This window comes from Pangasianodon hypophthalmus, chromosome 13 (genome assembly GCF_027358585.1).
Source record: "Pangasianodon hypophthalmus isolate fPanHyp1 chromosome 13, fPanHyp1.pri, whole genome shotgun sequence".
Lineage (NCBI taxonomy): Eukaryota > Metazoa > Chordata > Actinopteri > Siluriformes > Pangasiidae > Pangasianodon > Pangasianodon hypophthalmus.
In genome coordinates this window covers 20229117-20246878 of record NC_069722.1, presented here as the reverse complement: position 1 = coordinate 20246878, position 17762 = coordinate 20229117, and the positions used below count along the sequence as shown (strand labels likewise).

Sequence of the window (17762 nt, the reverse complement as noted above, 5' to 3'; positions counted from 1 at the left end):
GGCCAGGACCCAAAGGGAGCAAAATTGCCCATGCTCTCTGGGAGGGATGTTGTACTGTTTCTCCCGTCAATCACAGCGACACTAGCCAATCGTGGGCATCTGTCAGCTCAGGTATGTGGAAGAGGGCAGATAGCGCTTTTCTATGTAGTATGAACATTAGCTGGGGGTGTCAAACCGATCGGGTCAATAGCAGCAGTGTTACAGTTGGTACTGGTTTGTGGTGGTGAGGTAGAAGCTCAGTGTTTTGGCTAGTAGTCTAGGAGCTAGTGTCCACCATCTTGTTTCTCACACTCCATCTGACAAGATGTTCGATGCATCATGCTTGAACATCAAGTTAGTACATCATTGTGCCTCTGCACACCACATTTACCCATAAACCCACACTCTGCATTCTGAGGTTAATATGCTTAAATGCAGGAGTATGATATGGAAAGCCTGCTATGGTATAAACCAGGGGTTCTCAAAGGTTTTATTTTTGCATACTTGTCACACTTAATTGTTTCAGATCTTCAGAAGAATTTAAGACAAAGACAACCTGAGTAAACACAAAATGCAGTTTTCAAACAGTCATTTCATTTATTGAATGAAAAGACTTATCCAACACCAACTGGCCTTATGTGGAAAAAGTATTTGCCCCCTTAGTTACACAATCAAACAATTAACCAAATTTCACTGATAATTGGGTTCAATAAGATTAGACATGATCAGGCTTGATTGCTGCCAGCCTTGTTGAATCTAAACTTAATCACTTAAATAAAACATTTTCAGCAATTTTGAATTTCAGCTAAAAGATCTCAACAAACAGCACACTGTACTGCAATTCCCAAAAGAAATTCCAGAAAAGATGAAAAAGAAAGTTATTGAAATCTATCATTCTGAGTTACAAAGCCAGACTCTGGCACTCTTACAATCCATGGAACCATAGCCTACCAAAATTCCTCCAAGAGTGTATTGATGACTCAACCAGGAAGTCACAAAAGAACCTAAATGCCCATCTAAGGAACTGCAGGCCTCCTTCTCCTCAGATAAGGTCAGCATTTATGATTCCACCATCAGAAAGCTACTGGGCAGAAACAATATCCATGGAAGAGTCGCAAAACGAAAACCACTGCTAACCAAGAGGAAGATAAAGTTTCAATCCAAATTTGACAAAAAACACTCTGATGACCACCAAGCCTTTTAGGATAATGTTCTGCCAATTGTGGCAGAACTTTTGATGAGTCAAAAGTGGAATTTTTTGAAAGACATGGGTCCTGTGACATCCGGCTTACAGCTAGCACAGCACTCCAAAATAAGTCAGTCAGACATGGTGGTGCTCGTGTGATGGTGTGGGGATCCTTTGCTGCTTCAGGACCTAGGCAACTTGCCATAATTGACAGAAGCATGAATTCTGCTCATCATCAGATAAACCTGAAGGAGAATACTCGGCCATCAGTCTGTCATCCGAAGCTCAAGCGCAATTGGGTTATGCAGCAAGACAGTGATCCAAAGCACAATAGCAAGTCCATCACTGAATGGCTCAAAATGGCACAACCAGTTATTACGGTTATTACGGTTAGGGGCCAGTTACTTTTTCCACATGGATAACATGGATGTGGCATAACTTTTCTCCTTCAATAAATGAAAAGGTTTTTCATTTAGTGTAAAATTCACTGTAGAATTTTAAAATCTGTTTTGTGTTTCCTTATATTCTCCTTGTCTTATATAGTACATTTTGTATGTATCTGGCAACCCCGCAGATGAGTTTGACTATTCTATGGGGAACTTTACCAGCCAATCACTACAGAGTATTTGCAGCGTTGCATTGTGACGCCAGTGGTGAACACGTGACCACAGTCTGATTGGTTGGTGTAGGCGGGGACAGGTGTACTGTACTGGTGTAATGGAGCGCGTGCTGTGTTCAGGCAAGTTTATAAATTAATGATTTAAGTTTAGTATCATTATTATTATTATTATTATTATTAGCAGCAGTAGTAGTAGTAGTACTAGTATTAGTATTATTATTTTTATTTTAATTTAATATTTGTATAGTATTACACAGGCATTTATAAGACAGATTTATTGTTATTTTTATTGGTAGTTCCGTTCGTGCTTAAACGTCCTTTAATAAAACAACAAACAAGACAAACAGTAACACTAGCAGCTTGCCACAAGATGGCGTCATCAGCTCACCCACACGTCACTGTAGACTTTAGGTCAGATCCCAAAAATGAAACTGATTCCTGCTTGACCCCTCGATTCCGCACCCGTACCCGGAAGTGACGTAGGCACGCTGTAAGCAGGTGTGCTACTCTTTTGAAATGTCCCCTGTGTGATAACCTGTACAATATCACTGTATTAATCAACACACAAACTGGTGGGGAAATTCAAGGAGAATTTATTACAGATTTTTTGTACAAAAGCACCTTTGCACATCTTTATAGATGTAACAAAAACCAAAAGGGGAAAAAAGTTCATCTAATCTCGTCCACTGTCAGTATTTATCACGTTATTGTTATATGGTGAAGCATGAATGGCTGTAAGGAAAGTCCGATGGCGGTTTAAAAAAGAAAAACACAAAATTTTGAGAATGAAATCATAATATTTTGAGAAGAAACGTCACAATGTTTTGAGAATGACGTCCTAATACAGTGACAAAATGGTACATGAGAGACGCTGAGGATTTGGTGACATTATGGTCTCTTTTGTTGAAGGAACATTTGTAGGTAGCAGTCACCTTCCAGGCTATCGATGTTTACATCTGTGTGCCAAAGAGGGTTTGTAAATATCTTGGACTTGTACAATAAACATTGCAAGCCTAATGGTGAGTCAGTTAGGCTTGTAATGTTTATTGTACAAGTCCAAGACTTCCACTCCAAAACAGCAAAACACATTGTGAGCTGTAGTAAATGGCCGGAGTTATATCTGTCATGTCGCAGATGTTACCGTGTTTCCCTCAACATTTTCAAAGTTCTAATACTAATAATAGTATGGTGTGGATGTTCCAGAAAATGAGGTATTTCTTTAATTACTCTGCGTCACTATGCACCGTTCTCACATAGTATTAAGACTTTTTTTCTTAAAATATTTCGACTTTATTCTCGAAAACTTGCAACATTTTTCTTGTAATATTACAACTTTTTTCTTGAAACATTATGATGATATTCTCAAAATATTGCAACTTTTTTTCCCTAATAATATTATGACTTTATTCTCAAAATATTACAACTTTTTTCTTGAAATCTTATATTTTTATTTTTTAAACAGTGGGCCCAAAATGCCATCGTAGGAAAGAGAGTGCGCTTAGCCAAAAATAAATAAACTTATTAATTAGTTTGTGGCATTGTGCAGAGCCAAAAACAATTTTTTTTTCATTTAGTTGTGGTCAGCAATGCCATGCTCTTTTGTGCGCTCAATGGCCGATAGGAGCGGAGGCTGAGGTAGCAATGAAACGTGTTTACAACAGGAGCAGATTACTCAGCCAAAGGGTTTTCAGTGCATTCGCATCCACTGCGTAGAGAAACAGATGTTGCTGTAGTATGACTTCACAGCCGGACACAAAACGGACGAGATCAACTGGAGACGGAATGTGATTGGATAAAAGTCTAGACAGTAAGAGATGAAAATGCAATTGTGCACCATGACTAACCATGGAACCATTTTGCTATGACCTTCACAGTGACCAGACCTTAACCCAGTTGAACACCTAGACAGCGTTCTCCACCACCATCATCAAAAGACCAATTGAGGGATTATCTTTTGAAAGAATGGTGTTCATTGCTGAATGGTGTTCAAAAGCTCTAGTAATTACTTAGTGGAGTATTCTGCTTGCCAAGTACAGTCATTCTCCAGGTTTGCTGCTAAGCCTTGTGGTTCGTATGGAAGTGGGGGAGGGACATAAATTAAAATGAATTACACTAATGGAGCTCATGTGAGCACTGAGAGAGATCAGGGAGACAGAATAAGAGAGAGATTTGTGAACCGGAGCTGAATCGCTGGGTGAGTATTATGGAATTTTGTGTAAGAAGCTTATTTGAGGTGATTGTGTGTTTGCTTTCTGTGTTTGTTCATGTAGGAGATTGACACTGTTTCTGAGTGTGTTTGTGTGACTGAGAGTTGAGTTACACCACACTGCTGCAATCCTGTAGTCTTTACTCATGATAGATCAGCAAACTTTTACTGTACACAAAGTTTAACCTTGTGTTTATGGTGTGTGTAGGTGATTTAAAACGTTTTGATGTTCTAACACACCTAAAACCTGAAGTATAAGGGTTTAGTTTTAGTTTCTAATTTGTTTCCACAACCATATCTGTGTTTATTTGTACGTCCACATAGTGTTGTTATTCTAATGTCAATCTATGGCCAAATCATAACCTCCTGGCAGAGGCAACCAAGTTTGGGAATAAAATATAGCATTTCATGATGCCATCATTCTTTTTTTTTGAGATCTTTATCCTCCACTTTTTCCCCAATTTGGTCATTTGCCAATTCCGTCCCACTAGCCAACTCTATCACATCACACCCCATCACATGACAGCTACCAACTGCGGAGTGTGAAGGCTAACATGTCCTTTTTCTCGAGACTTGTGAAGCCAGCCACCATATCTTTTTCCAACTGCTGCTTATGCTGTGTCACAGGGCAGCATAACATACTCCGAAGGAAGCGCTATCTGCCCTCTTTCACATACATGTGTTGCAGTGATTGACAGGGAAGAGAGAACTTAGAGTACTCCCGGCCACGGATGGCTGTGGCATCGTCATCAGGATTCAAACTTGCAATCATTCAATGGTAGTGCGTACATTGTTCTTTTGCGCCCATGATGCCATCAATCTTGGCAGGATTCTGTGGTCTACTAGTTGCAAAACAGTCTCCAGTATATTTGATCCCAAACCATATTTTACAGTGGATATGGGTGATTTTCCACTTGTAGTTTAAATGATGCCTGGTGACGTTCAGGCTCTGCATCAGAAAGTACTATTCCGAACAGCTTGTTATTATGAAGGTGGAATCTAATAGTCGGTTTTGAAATTTGTCCACACCAATAGTTAACTACACAACAATTCTGAAACTGTCTCTCATCAGTGAGTATTGCTTTGTACAGTGTGTGATAGAAACTGATGCTACGTTCAATACACACTGCTGTCCTTTTGCTGCAAGTACACACTTGTGTGATGTAGGTGACACACGCTAGAGAAACCAATATCTTCACTTTGAAGATAGTATTTTCAAAATACAGTATAAGTATCTAATGCATAACTGACAGAGATAATCATAGAGCTTCATACCCAAGAGGTCTCCGATATACTACAGTGGATAGGGTCTACACACCCCTGTTAAAATTGCAGGTTTTTGGCACATAAAAATGAACCCAAAATCAATCATGTCAGATCTTTTGCCACCTTTAATGTGATAGCAACCAACAAAATTCAAGTGCAAAACAAATAGAAATGTTTTAGCAGAAAAAAATTAAAAAGAAAAAACGTACAATATCCAGGTTGCACAAGGATGCACAGATTTAACCATGTTCAAACTCAGGTTCAGAAGTAATTATCCTATAGCCGTCATCAAGAAGTGATTCTGATTAACCTCAAATAATGATCAGCTGTTTCTATAGGAATTTCTTGATATCTTCTTGGTTTCATCTGACTGCTGAAGCCATGTTCCACAAAAAGCTTACAAAACATGGACAGGATCTTATTGTAGAAAGATATCAATCAGGAGAGAGGTACAAAAGAATTTCCAAAACATTAGATTCAATTCAATTCAATTTTATTTGTATAGCGCTTGTAACAATGGACATTGTCACAAAGCAGCTTTACAGAAATAAGTATATTCAGGATATAAATTGTAAATGTATGAATTTATCCCTAATGAGCAAGCCAGAGTTGACAGTGCCAAGGAAAAACTCCCTGAGACGATATAAGGAAGAAACCTTGAGAGGAACCAGACTCAAAAGGAAACTTCATCTGGGCGACACCGGATAGTGCAATTATAAATAAATCCCATCTATAACTGTACACTACATGGACAAATAGTGCAACTATGTAACCAGGAAATTGATTACAGTTTTCACATGAAGTCTGTTTTGTTGAACCTATCGACTGTCCACTGATGGAGACCTGAGTGCAAAACTGCTCTCGGCAGCCACAGCCCCAAAGCCACCATAGCAGTTGCAGTCCCAAGACATCATAGTACAACTGCCCATATGAACCGCAGCCCAAAGCCATTTCCATGGTCCCCAAGCGGCACCATACCTAGCAATCCCAATCTTCAGGCCGTCCATGTGGGGCCACCCCAGCAGCACCAAGCGATCTCCAACCGATGTGAACTCCAACCAGAAGTAGGGCATCAGGATGGATCAGGCAGGTCTGGAGAGCAGAAGGGGTCAGGATCACTGGTATCTCAGAAGTAGCATGTGTAGCTTGACAGAGATAGGGGGAGAGAGAGGGACCATGTAAGATTTAATGTACATGCAGATGTCCCATGTAGATGTACCATGGAATACTGTGAAGGCCATCGTCAATGAGTGGAGAAACTGGGGCACCACAGTGACATTACACAGTGACATTCTAAGTCAAAATAATGACATAGAATTTAAAAAAAAAATCACATCTTGCATTTCAGGGCATTCGTACTATCACATTAAAGTTGGAAAAAGATCTGACATGATTTATCCTGGTTTTATTTTTTACGTCGAAAAAACCTGCAATGGTAACAGGGGTGTGTAGACTTTTAATATCCACTGTAGTTTAGCTGTCTGTATATCTCTTTATCCTTTTATCTTGGTCTGTCTTTCTCTTAGCCACTCTCTCTTTCTGTCTGTTTCCATTTCTGTCTCTCTCTCTCTCTCTATATATATATATATATCTTTCTGTCTTTTTCTGGTGTGTTTTGATTTTGCAAAGTGTCTTTGAGATAACCCATCCAGAGTTAATGATTGGCGAGAGAGAGAGAGAGAGAGAGAGAGAAAGAAAGAGGGGGTTTCATTTGTTCATGTGCTGGTCAAGTTTCTCTCTCCTTCTCTTTCGTCAGGGTAAGTAGCATAAGACCAGTGTGTACCTATGTGTATGTGAGAGAGAATGTGTGTGTGTTCATTTGAGATTCCCTCAACTGTCGTTTCATGTCTGTTTCAGTGTCAGTCATTCGTGTTTAAAGATTAAACAATTTAAGTTGGCTATCTGCTGCTGTTGAACATTCACTTATGTACTCTATACCTACCTCACATTTTGCCTGAGCCAATTACAGCCAGTGTTGATTACATAACAGAACTGCTTTTTTCCCCTTCTTTTTTACTTCTCTGATTAAGTGATATCTAGCTGTAGAATCCACTTACCAAGATGCCCCTAGTCAGTTGGAAGAGTGAGCCAAAGTGTGTGAAAGTTTAATATTGTATGCAGAGTAATGCGATAGGAGCTGGAAATGATTTAATGATAATCACTGATTAACATGTTTGCATATTAAAGGAAAATTCAACCCTGGAACACACAAAAAAGCCATTTTCCAGTGACATTCAGAGTCGTCATAATGAGAAATCTAACGTAGAAGTAGTGGAAACAGCAAACTTTAGACTTAAAGTTGGACTCGAAGTGGCTCAGCTAGTTAGCAATCTACGAGATGAGCAGTGTGATGGTGTTGCTGGTGTTAGCATGAAAGTTGAAGCTTGTTTGAGCAGAGTGTACAGAGAAGGTGAGAGAGCTGGAAAGACTAAAGAACTAAAGTGCTGCCGCATCTCTTTAGGTAGAGAAGAAGCGAGGGTTAAATCTCTGACCACTATCAGCAGGTAGATGAATGGCTTTGTGGATAATGTAGGAAATTATTAATGAATGTAAAAACAGACCAACTATTTTAAGCTAAAAGTTGTCTCAAAATTTATCACAAGATAAATCTTGGTAGCCATTGAAAACGCCATTTTTGGGGAAGGGAGTGATGAAATGATTATGAGCTTAGTTCATCTCTGAATAGAAAATGAAATTTTAAAATTTATTGATCATTGCATCACAACCATTGGATTGACAAATCAGTAGCCTGGCTGACCTGGACAAGTAGATTTCACTTCTGGGCTATTCATTTTTATTCATATTCATTCAGGTTGACGGTAGAACAGATTTTACTAGCCACATTAATAAGTGTGCACGATTGACATGTCACAACAGTCTAGGACAATAACCCTCCCTCCAACAGAGATCACTACTACCAAAATTCTAACTCAGTTGCTCATATCCAGTTTACTTCCTGTTCATGGACTATGAAAAGCACATTGTTTTCACTGTATTTTTTACGAAGTCTTGCCAATCGTCCCAGTTTCATAAGTTCTGAGCTGTGCTAATCTGATTGTTTCGTTTATGTAACCTTGCCTGACTACTCTTTTGGATCATCCCTGTCTGTTTGACCTTTTTTGCCTGGTTTATGATTACAGTTTTGGATTGTTTTTAATAAAACCTCTGCACATGGATTGTTACGCCGTTACCGAGTCTGGTTCGATACAACAGGCAATTTTTTTCAAATCAGAAACACACACACATACATCAACTGAAAAGGGCAAAATAAAATTAGATGTCAGTCATCATGCAGTTAATCATATTTAGAGAAAATAAACTCGAATAATAACTTTTACATGTGATGTGATCTGAGGACAGAGCACAAAATCTTAGATAGCGGAAATCTTTTTGTCGTATTCGCAAACACAGTGTTCTACATTCGAAACTTTGTTAGAAAAGGATAACAATCATATACTCATGTGTTTCTCTTAGTCTATATTAATGCACTTACCTAGCAAACTAACTCGCCATACATTATTATGTTATATTAGCTACCACTTTTTAGCCTAGTCACTTGGGACTGAGATTTTACTTGGTAAAATTATTGTATTAGCTACTCGGTGAGCTAGCTAATACATTTAGGATTTGTCCACCCCTGCATTATCTCTAAATCTCAACAATCTAAACAATCATCACAAGTGTGAGAAATGAGTTTGTGCTTCTGTGAATCTCCACCAGTATCACTGAATGGCAAGCCATCACGAAATCTCCATGTTGAACGCAATCGAAATGCAGCATAGCACCTCGTAAACACCTCGTAAACTACATAAACAAAGGAGGACCTCAGGGCTAAGGATCAGGCCCATGGAGGAAACATGTGCTAACTCATACAGATGAGCTTATGGTAGAGAAAGAAGACAGCCTTTACTGTCACATATACAAGTACAATACAGTAAAATTCTTCTTTTTTGCATGTCAGAGGTTGTTAGCAAGCTGAGGACAGAGCACAGGGTCGGCCACTGAAGTGGAAAGGGTTAAGGGCCTTGCTCAAGGGCCAACAGTGGCGTCTTGGTGGTGCATGGATTTGTACTCACTTCAAATTAGTAGACTTGAACGTTGAACATTGAAACTTAATTTTGCCCTGCAACATTATTAGCATGTTGTTACCATTACGCAGTCCTCGTTGCGAACGGGTTCCTGTTCATATTATGCAAGTGAAATTATGCTGATTCGCAAATGATTAAAAAAAAAAAAAAACGAGAGACAGTAAGGATTTTCTCGGTAACTAGATAGGTGTTGACCTCAGATAGTTAGCATTATGTAGATGAGGTTGTGCTAACTGCTTCCTGTTGGCTTCCTTATTACTAGGAATACGATTTCTGGCGATTTTTTAGTATTCCTTCATAGGTGTGTGAGCTGAGTGTGTGTGGTGGGATTCATTCTGGTGGGAGTCTAGGGAAGGATGAAGTGTTTTCATGATGTGGGGAAGGTTAGGTTTCAGTGTGTGTCTTTGAGACAGAGAGAGTGTGTGGGAAACAGACAGAGGTCAAAACTTTGTTGTTTTAGTGTGCTGATCAGGTTCTCTCTCTCCCTCTCTCTCTCTGTCTGTCTGTCTTTCTCTCTCAGTATGTCAGTGAAGAGAGTGAGTGCTACCTGGTTCCTGTTATGCTAGCATCATATATGTCATATAAGCTAACTATTATGCAGATGAACTTTCTGCTAGCATGATATAGGTGAGATTCCTGTTAGCAAACGGAGATGACGCAATATCTGAGAGCTGTTAGCACTGATTAATGAATTAAGTACTGATTTGCAATATAATATCGCCTGAAACTAGCAGCCACACTCTCTTATAATCACTTGCTTTCCACCATGTCTAAGATCAGGGTCAGTATTATAATGTGTAATAAAGATAAACAGGCCTCATTTATTGCTCCTGGCACAATAAAAAAAAAAAAAAAAAAAGAGCCAAGCTGTGACTGTAATAGTGTGAGCTAATTTTCGAGACAGATTTTCCGACCTGGGCTTCACCTGGGCTTGAGAACATTCTTGCTACTTGCTGGAAATGGAAATGGAAATTTTCAGCCATTGTACAGCCTTGCTCAATGAAACATTATTAAACCATTGATTATTACGTGCTACAGGAAACTCAGTTTATATTAAATGAGTATATGATGACTTTTGTTAGGAAGTATGCAACAGTTCATCTCAAGGATATGTTTAAAGCCACAAAATGTCAACTACAATGCAGAAATCACTGTTAATGTAATGTATTTTCATCCGTTTTGAAGATAGTCAGGTTGACAACTATGTACTCTGTGCAGTTTGATAAGATAAGTCGGTGGATCAGTTGACAGATTTTTAATACTTTAATTTTTAGTTTTTAGTATTTTATTTATTTATTTTTAGCGCTGTCTTTATTTTCTTTTCAAAGATTATAAGAACAGGATTCAAAGCCATGAATATACAGACAGATTATTTTTTTTAACAAAAAGAAAATGAACATATTCAAAAAAAACAAACAAAAAAAAAAAACAAGAGGAAACCTAAAAGAGAGAAAAAAGGTGTACATGATGTAGATACATCTTAAGTAGTTTAGTTACAATGATTATTTATTTATTTTTTTTTACCATTGATTAGGTGTTCCCTCTAAGGCTTCTTAGAAATGAATTGAATTGAATTAGCACACCAGGTTAAATATGTCCAAAATAGTAGGATAAATTTACTAAGTGATTGAATTAATAAATCCTCCAGATTATCATTCTCCCTTTAAAAAAGTAGACCACATTTACCTAAATTCTTTCAGTTTGGCCTTTATGTAATGAGTAATATTGCCTATATTACACATTATATTTTCATAGCGGTGGTGTTATTTACTTTAATGAATGGACTTTTATCTGAGGAGTGTGTACTGTAATCAAGTTCACTGCAGATCAATGCACGGGATTGAATTTCTGAAGTCTGACATTGGCGCTCTCTTTTGCTAAATAGTCTGAGGCAGTAATTATGTCCATGATGCACATCTTACTTTGGTTTTTCCTCTCCTTTTTGTTTAAGACCTGTATTTCATGATGGTGTTGTTCTAAACCGATGAACAGGCTCGTATGCAGGTGACTGATGACATTGTAAAATGCTTAAAGTGAAAAACACTTAATGTGGATTTATGTACCAAAGCAACAGCCAAGCGACAAAAAATCTTTTATACACTTACCTTGTCATAAACACTATCCACTGCTCAAAGGACAAAACAGAAATTGAAAAAGAACATGATAATTTTTACATTATATATATTTTTTAACTTCTATAGAAACCCATTGTAAGAAAACGGTTTAATGTGGATTAATGAGTTAAAACAGTAACCTAGAAACACCGTATTTTCTCATAGATAGATAGATAGATGGATAGACAGAAATTTTATTGATCCCAAACGATCATAACTACTGTCTACTATTAAAAAAATGACCCCATAAATGAAATATATTAAACCCAGAATTTCATCTTATGCATATTTTCCCCAATATGCACTATTATAGCTTTACAGTTTGTATTACTAAACAGCTTAATTAAGCAATATCACACAAGCAAGAGTGTGGCTGTGGCGAGTGCTGGAGGTAATCACAGCCATGGTGATATTCAGTATAACCACATAAATGTCTCAGTGCCATTACAGGAAATATAGGCATTCTTGGCACGCCGTTCGACCAATCAAATTAGTGGACCAGAGCTAACTGTTGTATAATGTGGTTTAATGTTTCTTTTGTGTGTGTGAGATATTTTTGTTATTGGCCAGTGTTTATTCTTTTCATAGTAAAGTGTAATTAAAGTGTGAAAAAATATGGGTTCCCATTTTTAAATTGTCCTTTACGTGTATGAGAGATTTGGTGTCGCTTGGTCTTTTTCTTGGTACAATAAGCCACGTAAAGCTTTGTTTACCTTAAATGTTTTAGTCATCAGTCACCTGTGTACAGCACAGCAATTTAGTGCAGTATGTGGATAGAATGAGCCTGTCTGTTAGTTTACAACATAGATAACTAAGTACATTGTATAATATTAATTAATCTAGCATAAGCAGAGAGACTATTGCTATAGTAGCTAAACATTACCTACACGACATAGATAGTGAGCTAGCTCAAAGGTCACCTTTATACAGTCACCTCCAGAATGGGCACCCTTTGTGATTTGGATGGCTTCTTGGGGTCATTGCCTTGTTGAAAGTTCCGTCTATAGCCAATTCCTAACTTCCTGACAGAGGCAACCAAGTTTTGTGCTGAAATGTCCTAGTACTTGGCAGAATTCATGATGTCATCAAGCTTAATAAGAGACTCTGCAAGCATCACTGATCCATCAACATGTTTTACAGTGGCTAACTGGTGCTTTTCCATCCTGCTTATCCTACACAGGGTTGCGGGGTAACCTGGAGGCTATCCCAGGGGACTCGGAGTACAAGGCGGGGGGACACCCCATCGCAGGGCATAATCGCACACACACTCACACACTACGGATAATTTGGAAATGCCTGTCAGTCTATAACGCATGTCTTTGGACTGGGGGAGGAAACCGGAGCACAGAGGGTGGAGGGGGGATTTAAGCCCCCAATCCAGAGGTGCGAGGCAAAAATGCTGACCACTAAACCACCGTTCCCCCCTCCCCTAGTGCTTATTTATTTTTTTTTTTTTAAACCAAACATACTGATGGTGTGCATGACCGAAAAGTTTGATTTTTTTCACCCTCTGACCACAAACCACAATGCTAATTGAAGTTCTAATAATGGTTGCTTGTAAGGCATGTGAACTTGGTTTCTACCCGACTGTAAGTATGACATCAGGTGGGCTCACCATGTTGAACATTTTTTACATCACATTTTGCTTGTGATTTTTTTATTAGCTTCATTAACCTCATAGCTCCAGTGCAAAAACTAGAGACTGTTTCTTTAACGAGTGAGAGAGCTGGAGAGTTTATCCTGCTTGAAAACACCTGAATTATTGATTTACAGTATAAAAGTTCATGAATTGCTATCTTTTCAACTGCTTGCTAGCGTCAACCATCGGGGTAACACACACACATATTCTGTGATTGAAAAAAACCGCAGCAACCGCTTCATTTGTCCTCTTTCTGTCAAACTCCTGCAGCTTCTGAGAACAGAGACGTCAGATGTCCGAGAAAGATGATACACTGTCCACCATGGGGGGAGGCGGTGGAATTCTCTGAGCGTTCAATATCTGCCTTCCCTGTGTTTGTGTGTGTGTGTGTGTGTGTGCATGCCTGTGTGTATTTTACTCTTTTCAAGCAATCAGAATTGTCAGGTGAGAGGATTATTCAGCATAATCATCGATATGTTCAGCAGCTGCACTTCAGAATCTCATGTTTTACCTCAACCAGGGAGACATACAGTGAGAGACAGACAGAGAGAGAAGGAAATTTGGAACGTGGTAGGATGGGGGCATAATGGGTAATTAGGATGTGGTGGGTTGTTGGGGGGGCACAATGGGTCATTGGGATGTAGTGGGAAATGGGGGGGCCTGTTGGGATGCAGCTGGATGTGGGGGGGTACATTATGCTACAGTGCAATAGGAAGTTGGGATGTGGTGGGATATGGGGGCCTGTTGGGATGCAACTGGATGTGGGGGGGTACATCATGCTACAGTGCAATGGAAAGTTGGGATTTGGTGGGATATGGGGGCCTGTTGGGATGCAGCAGGATGTGGGGGGGGTACATCATGCTACAGTGCAATGGGAAGTTGGGATTTGGTGGGATATGGGGGCCTGTTGGGATGCAGCAGGATGTGGGGGGGTACATCATTCTACAGTGCAATGGAAAGTTGGGATTTGGTGGGATATGGGGGGCTGTTCGAATGAAGCATGATGTGGAGGGGGGTACATCCTGCTACAGTGCAATGGGAAGTTGGGATGGGGTGGGATATGGGGGGCTGTTGGGATGCAGCAGGATGTGGAGGGGGGGTACATCATGCTACAGTGCAATGGGAAGTTGGGATGTAGTGGGAAGTGGGGGGCTGTTGGGATGCAGCAGGATGTGTGGGGGCGTACATCATGCTACAGTGCAATGGGAAGTTGGGATGGGGTGGGATATGGGGGGCTGTTGGGATGCAGCAGGATGTGTGGGGGCATACATCATGCTACAGTGCATTGGGAAGTTGGGATGGGGTGGGATATGGGGGGCTGTTGGGATGCAGCAGGATGTGTGGGGGCGTACATCATGCTACAGTGCAATGGAAAGTTGGGATTTGGTGGGATATGGGGGGCTGTTGGAATGAAGCACGATGTGGAAGGGGGTACATCCTCCTACAGTGCATTGGGAAGTTGGGATTTGGTGGGACATAGGGGGCTGTTGGGATGAAGCAGAACGTAGGGTAGGGTACATCCTGCTACAGTGCATTGGGAAGTTGGGATGTGGTAGGAGCTGGGGGACCAATAGAAAGTTGGGATGTGGCACAGTGGGAAGTTTGCATGTGGTGGGATGGTACCCCTTAAGCCATAAACTTGTGTGACAGTTGCGGACATACTATATAATCCTACAATCAACTGTTCTGTTAAAAAGCATCTGTGGTTTAAACAACATTGGAATAAACAACTATTATAAAATACCAACAAATATAGGTCCACTAGGTGGCAGTAGTGTTGTATCAGTGGCTCTCTTTTTCTTTTATGCTGTCTCTCTGAGTCCTTCTCTCTCTCTCTCTCTCTCTCTCTCTCTCTCTCTCTCTCTCTCTCTCTCTCTTTCTCTGGGTGTGTGTGTGTGTGTGTGTGTGCTAAGCAGGAAAAACTGTGTGTGATATTGATGTTTATAAATGCCATATCAGCCCCTGTCTCACTCACTCTCTCTCTCTCTCTCTCTCTCTTTCTCATCAATTTTGTGTTTTTTCTTTTATGCTGTCTCTCTGTATTTCTCTCGGAGTCGTTGTCTCTCTCTTTCTCTTTCTCTTTCTCTCTCTCTCTCTCTCTCTCTCACTCTCTCTCCTCTAAACAGAGAGAGAGTGTGTGCGATATTAATTATTATAAATGCCATATCGGCCCCTGTCTCACTGTCTCACTGATATGAGAGAGATTTAAAAAAAAAAAAGGAAAAGATAAAGGAAAATAAAATGGAGGTGAGTTTATTATTACAGGTTATCATCGTATCAGTAAATTTGAGTAGTTCTTATCTCCCCATGTCCACATTTACACTGACTGCTTCCTCTCGGACTCTAATTTCTGTCTTTTTCTCACTCTTTCCTTTTGTCTCTGTTCCTCTTTCTCTTTTTCCTTCTTTATCACTCTCTCTGTTACCCTGTCTCTTCCTTTTTTAAATGTCTGTCTCTCTTTCTCTCTTGTTTCTCAGAGTGAGTGACAGTAATGACAATGAACACTAATATTTACATACTGGAATGAGATGTGTGATGAATTGGCATGTGTTATGTTTCCTCTGTTTCTGCAGGAGATCATCTGTGTGTGTGTGTGTGTGTGTGTGTGTTTGTGTGTGTTTATGTCCTTGAGTATAATTGGGGGATTTTCTCTCTTTCAGGCTTTTGAGCTTCTGAAATGGAAAAGGTCCAACGAAGCCCTGAAAAAGAGCCAGCTCCATCCAAACAGGTGTGTGTGTGTGTGTGTGTGTGTGTTTGAGACCGTGGTCCGATTTCTCCTCTTTCTTTTATCACCCTTTATCCTCTGTTACCTGACTGCAGATAGAATTATGTGTCCTAGGGGGAAAAAGAGGGACATGAGAACGGGAGGGAGGGAGGTGCAGAGGGAATAGAGAAAAATCTGAAACCTGGAAGTCAGGAAGGGAGTAAGGATGGAAATTTTCGGGCAAAATGCTAAACTATTCAGATTTGTCAAGGCATTATTTGAATAATATTTGAATATTTGCCACAAAATGTATGCCAGAAAAACATGAAACCTTTTATCCACTGCAGTCTGTGTGGATGTGCAGTGTGGCATTTTAAACTCTTTACATCTGGCGCATGCCATCACATCCACATTTAAATTTAATTTAATTTCACAACATCCCTGTGAGGCATTGAGTTCACTCGCTAAGTTAACTGTCTCCTTTCCGCCACACAGTAGGTCCATTGCATACAGATGAGCGACAAAATGACTTCACATTGGCTAAGCCATGTGAAGGCCTACTGTATTTCCCTATGGATAGAAGAATTTTACGCTTTACATTTGTAATTAAAAAAGTTAATCAAACTCGTCTTTGACCTTGTTTGCCACTTTGCTAGCCGCTGTATGAAATGTTGCAAGAAGCGTCTCAATTTGACCGGGCGTGGAGAAAAAAATACTATTCATTTCGCAGAACCAAATCATTCTCACATTTACCGTGACACTGGGCTAAAATATTGCACGGCGGCATGTTTGCAGTGAGGTGGAACGTCATGATTGTCTAAGATTGAAATGTTTTCACCAAGCTGCATCTGGAAAAAATAAACTGTTGGACAGCTTTCAGCTAATTCAGAGAGATTCTGTCTTAATTTGGTAGCACTCGTAAAGCTCATAACAGTTTAAATAAAACAGGGCGGGGTGTAATTTTATAGGAGAATAATCACTGATAGAGTGATGTGATGTAGAGAGATGGAACTAAAGAGACAGGGAGAGAGATGGATGGATGGATGGATGGAAAGAGAAAAGGAGGAGAATCTTAGTCAGAAAGGGAGAGACGTCGGGTGTAAGATTTGCTGGAGAGAAAGACATGAAGAAACGGTGGAAAAAGAAAAGGGAGAGAGATGGAAAGAGGAATAGATGTTGAGAAGGAGAGAGAAAGAGAGCGACAAGTCAGAAGCATGGAACCAGGGATAGAGGAAGAGATGGATGGGAGAGGTGTAGCAGGAGGAATAGAGACAGAGATGGGTAGAGAGAGGGAACAATGAAGGAATGACCGAAAGGGAGAGATAGAGAAATGGGGATGGAGAAATGAAGGAATGTGGACAGAGAGAGAGAGATAGGGATGGAGTGAATGAGGGATTAAAGGAAAGGGGCAAGCATAGAGAAAGAGGAGAAAAAAGGAAGATAGAGAAAGCACAGGATGGTGAGAGAAGAGGAGGAGATCGGTTTAAGGGAGAGCTGGAGTTGGATGGAGGGAGATAAAGATATCGAGAGAGAATGGGTAGAGAGGTAGAGGTGTGGAGAGAGAGGGATGAATGTGAGAGACAGGATTGTTCCCTCAGTTTGTAACTCGCACGGTTATACATGATCATAGTGTAACAGAATATAAAAACAAGCAAACTGCTCCATATTTCACTGCATTAGATAGAATGAAGAGAGTGCTAATACAATAAATACCAAAAGAAGTGGAAGAAGAACACACATTGCTAAATCTTGTTTGCTTTCAAGTCCATTTTGCTAACCTGGTTCTGTTTGTAACGATCTACCAGCTGTAATTGCAAAACCCTTAACCTACAGGAGACAGTGAACAACTGGTATGGTTGTATTTATTTTGTTGCCCATGTTGATGTACAATGCGTATCATAGCATACGTTTTCACTATATACAGTGGATATAAAAATTCTACACACCCCTATTACAATAGC

General features: G+C 39.9%; 2 protein-coding genes across 2 annotated transcripts in view; one reads left to right on the top strand and one right to left on the bottom strand.

Moving 5' to 3' along the window:
- The window catches only part of LOC113528520 (uncharacterized), a 150235-nt gene that overhangs the window by 30330 nt on the left and 102143 nt on the right, over positions 1-17762 (bottom strand). The gene's annotated exons all lie outside the window — the stretch shown is intronic.
- slc2a9l2 (solute carrier family 2 member 9, like 2) overlaps positions 1829-17762 on the top strand; it is a 100722-nt gene continuing 84788 nt past the window's right edge. The window contains 2 exon segments of the mRNA XM_053239366.1: positions 1829-1904; positions 15758-15825. Of these exon segments, the coding sequence (XP_053095341.1) occupies positions 15775-15825 (51 nt within the window). The 5' untranslated portion in view covers positions 1829-1904; positions 15758-15774.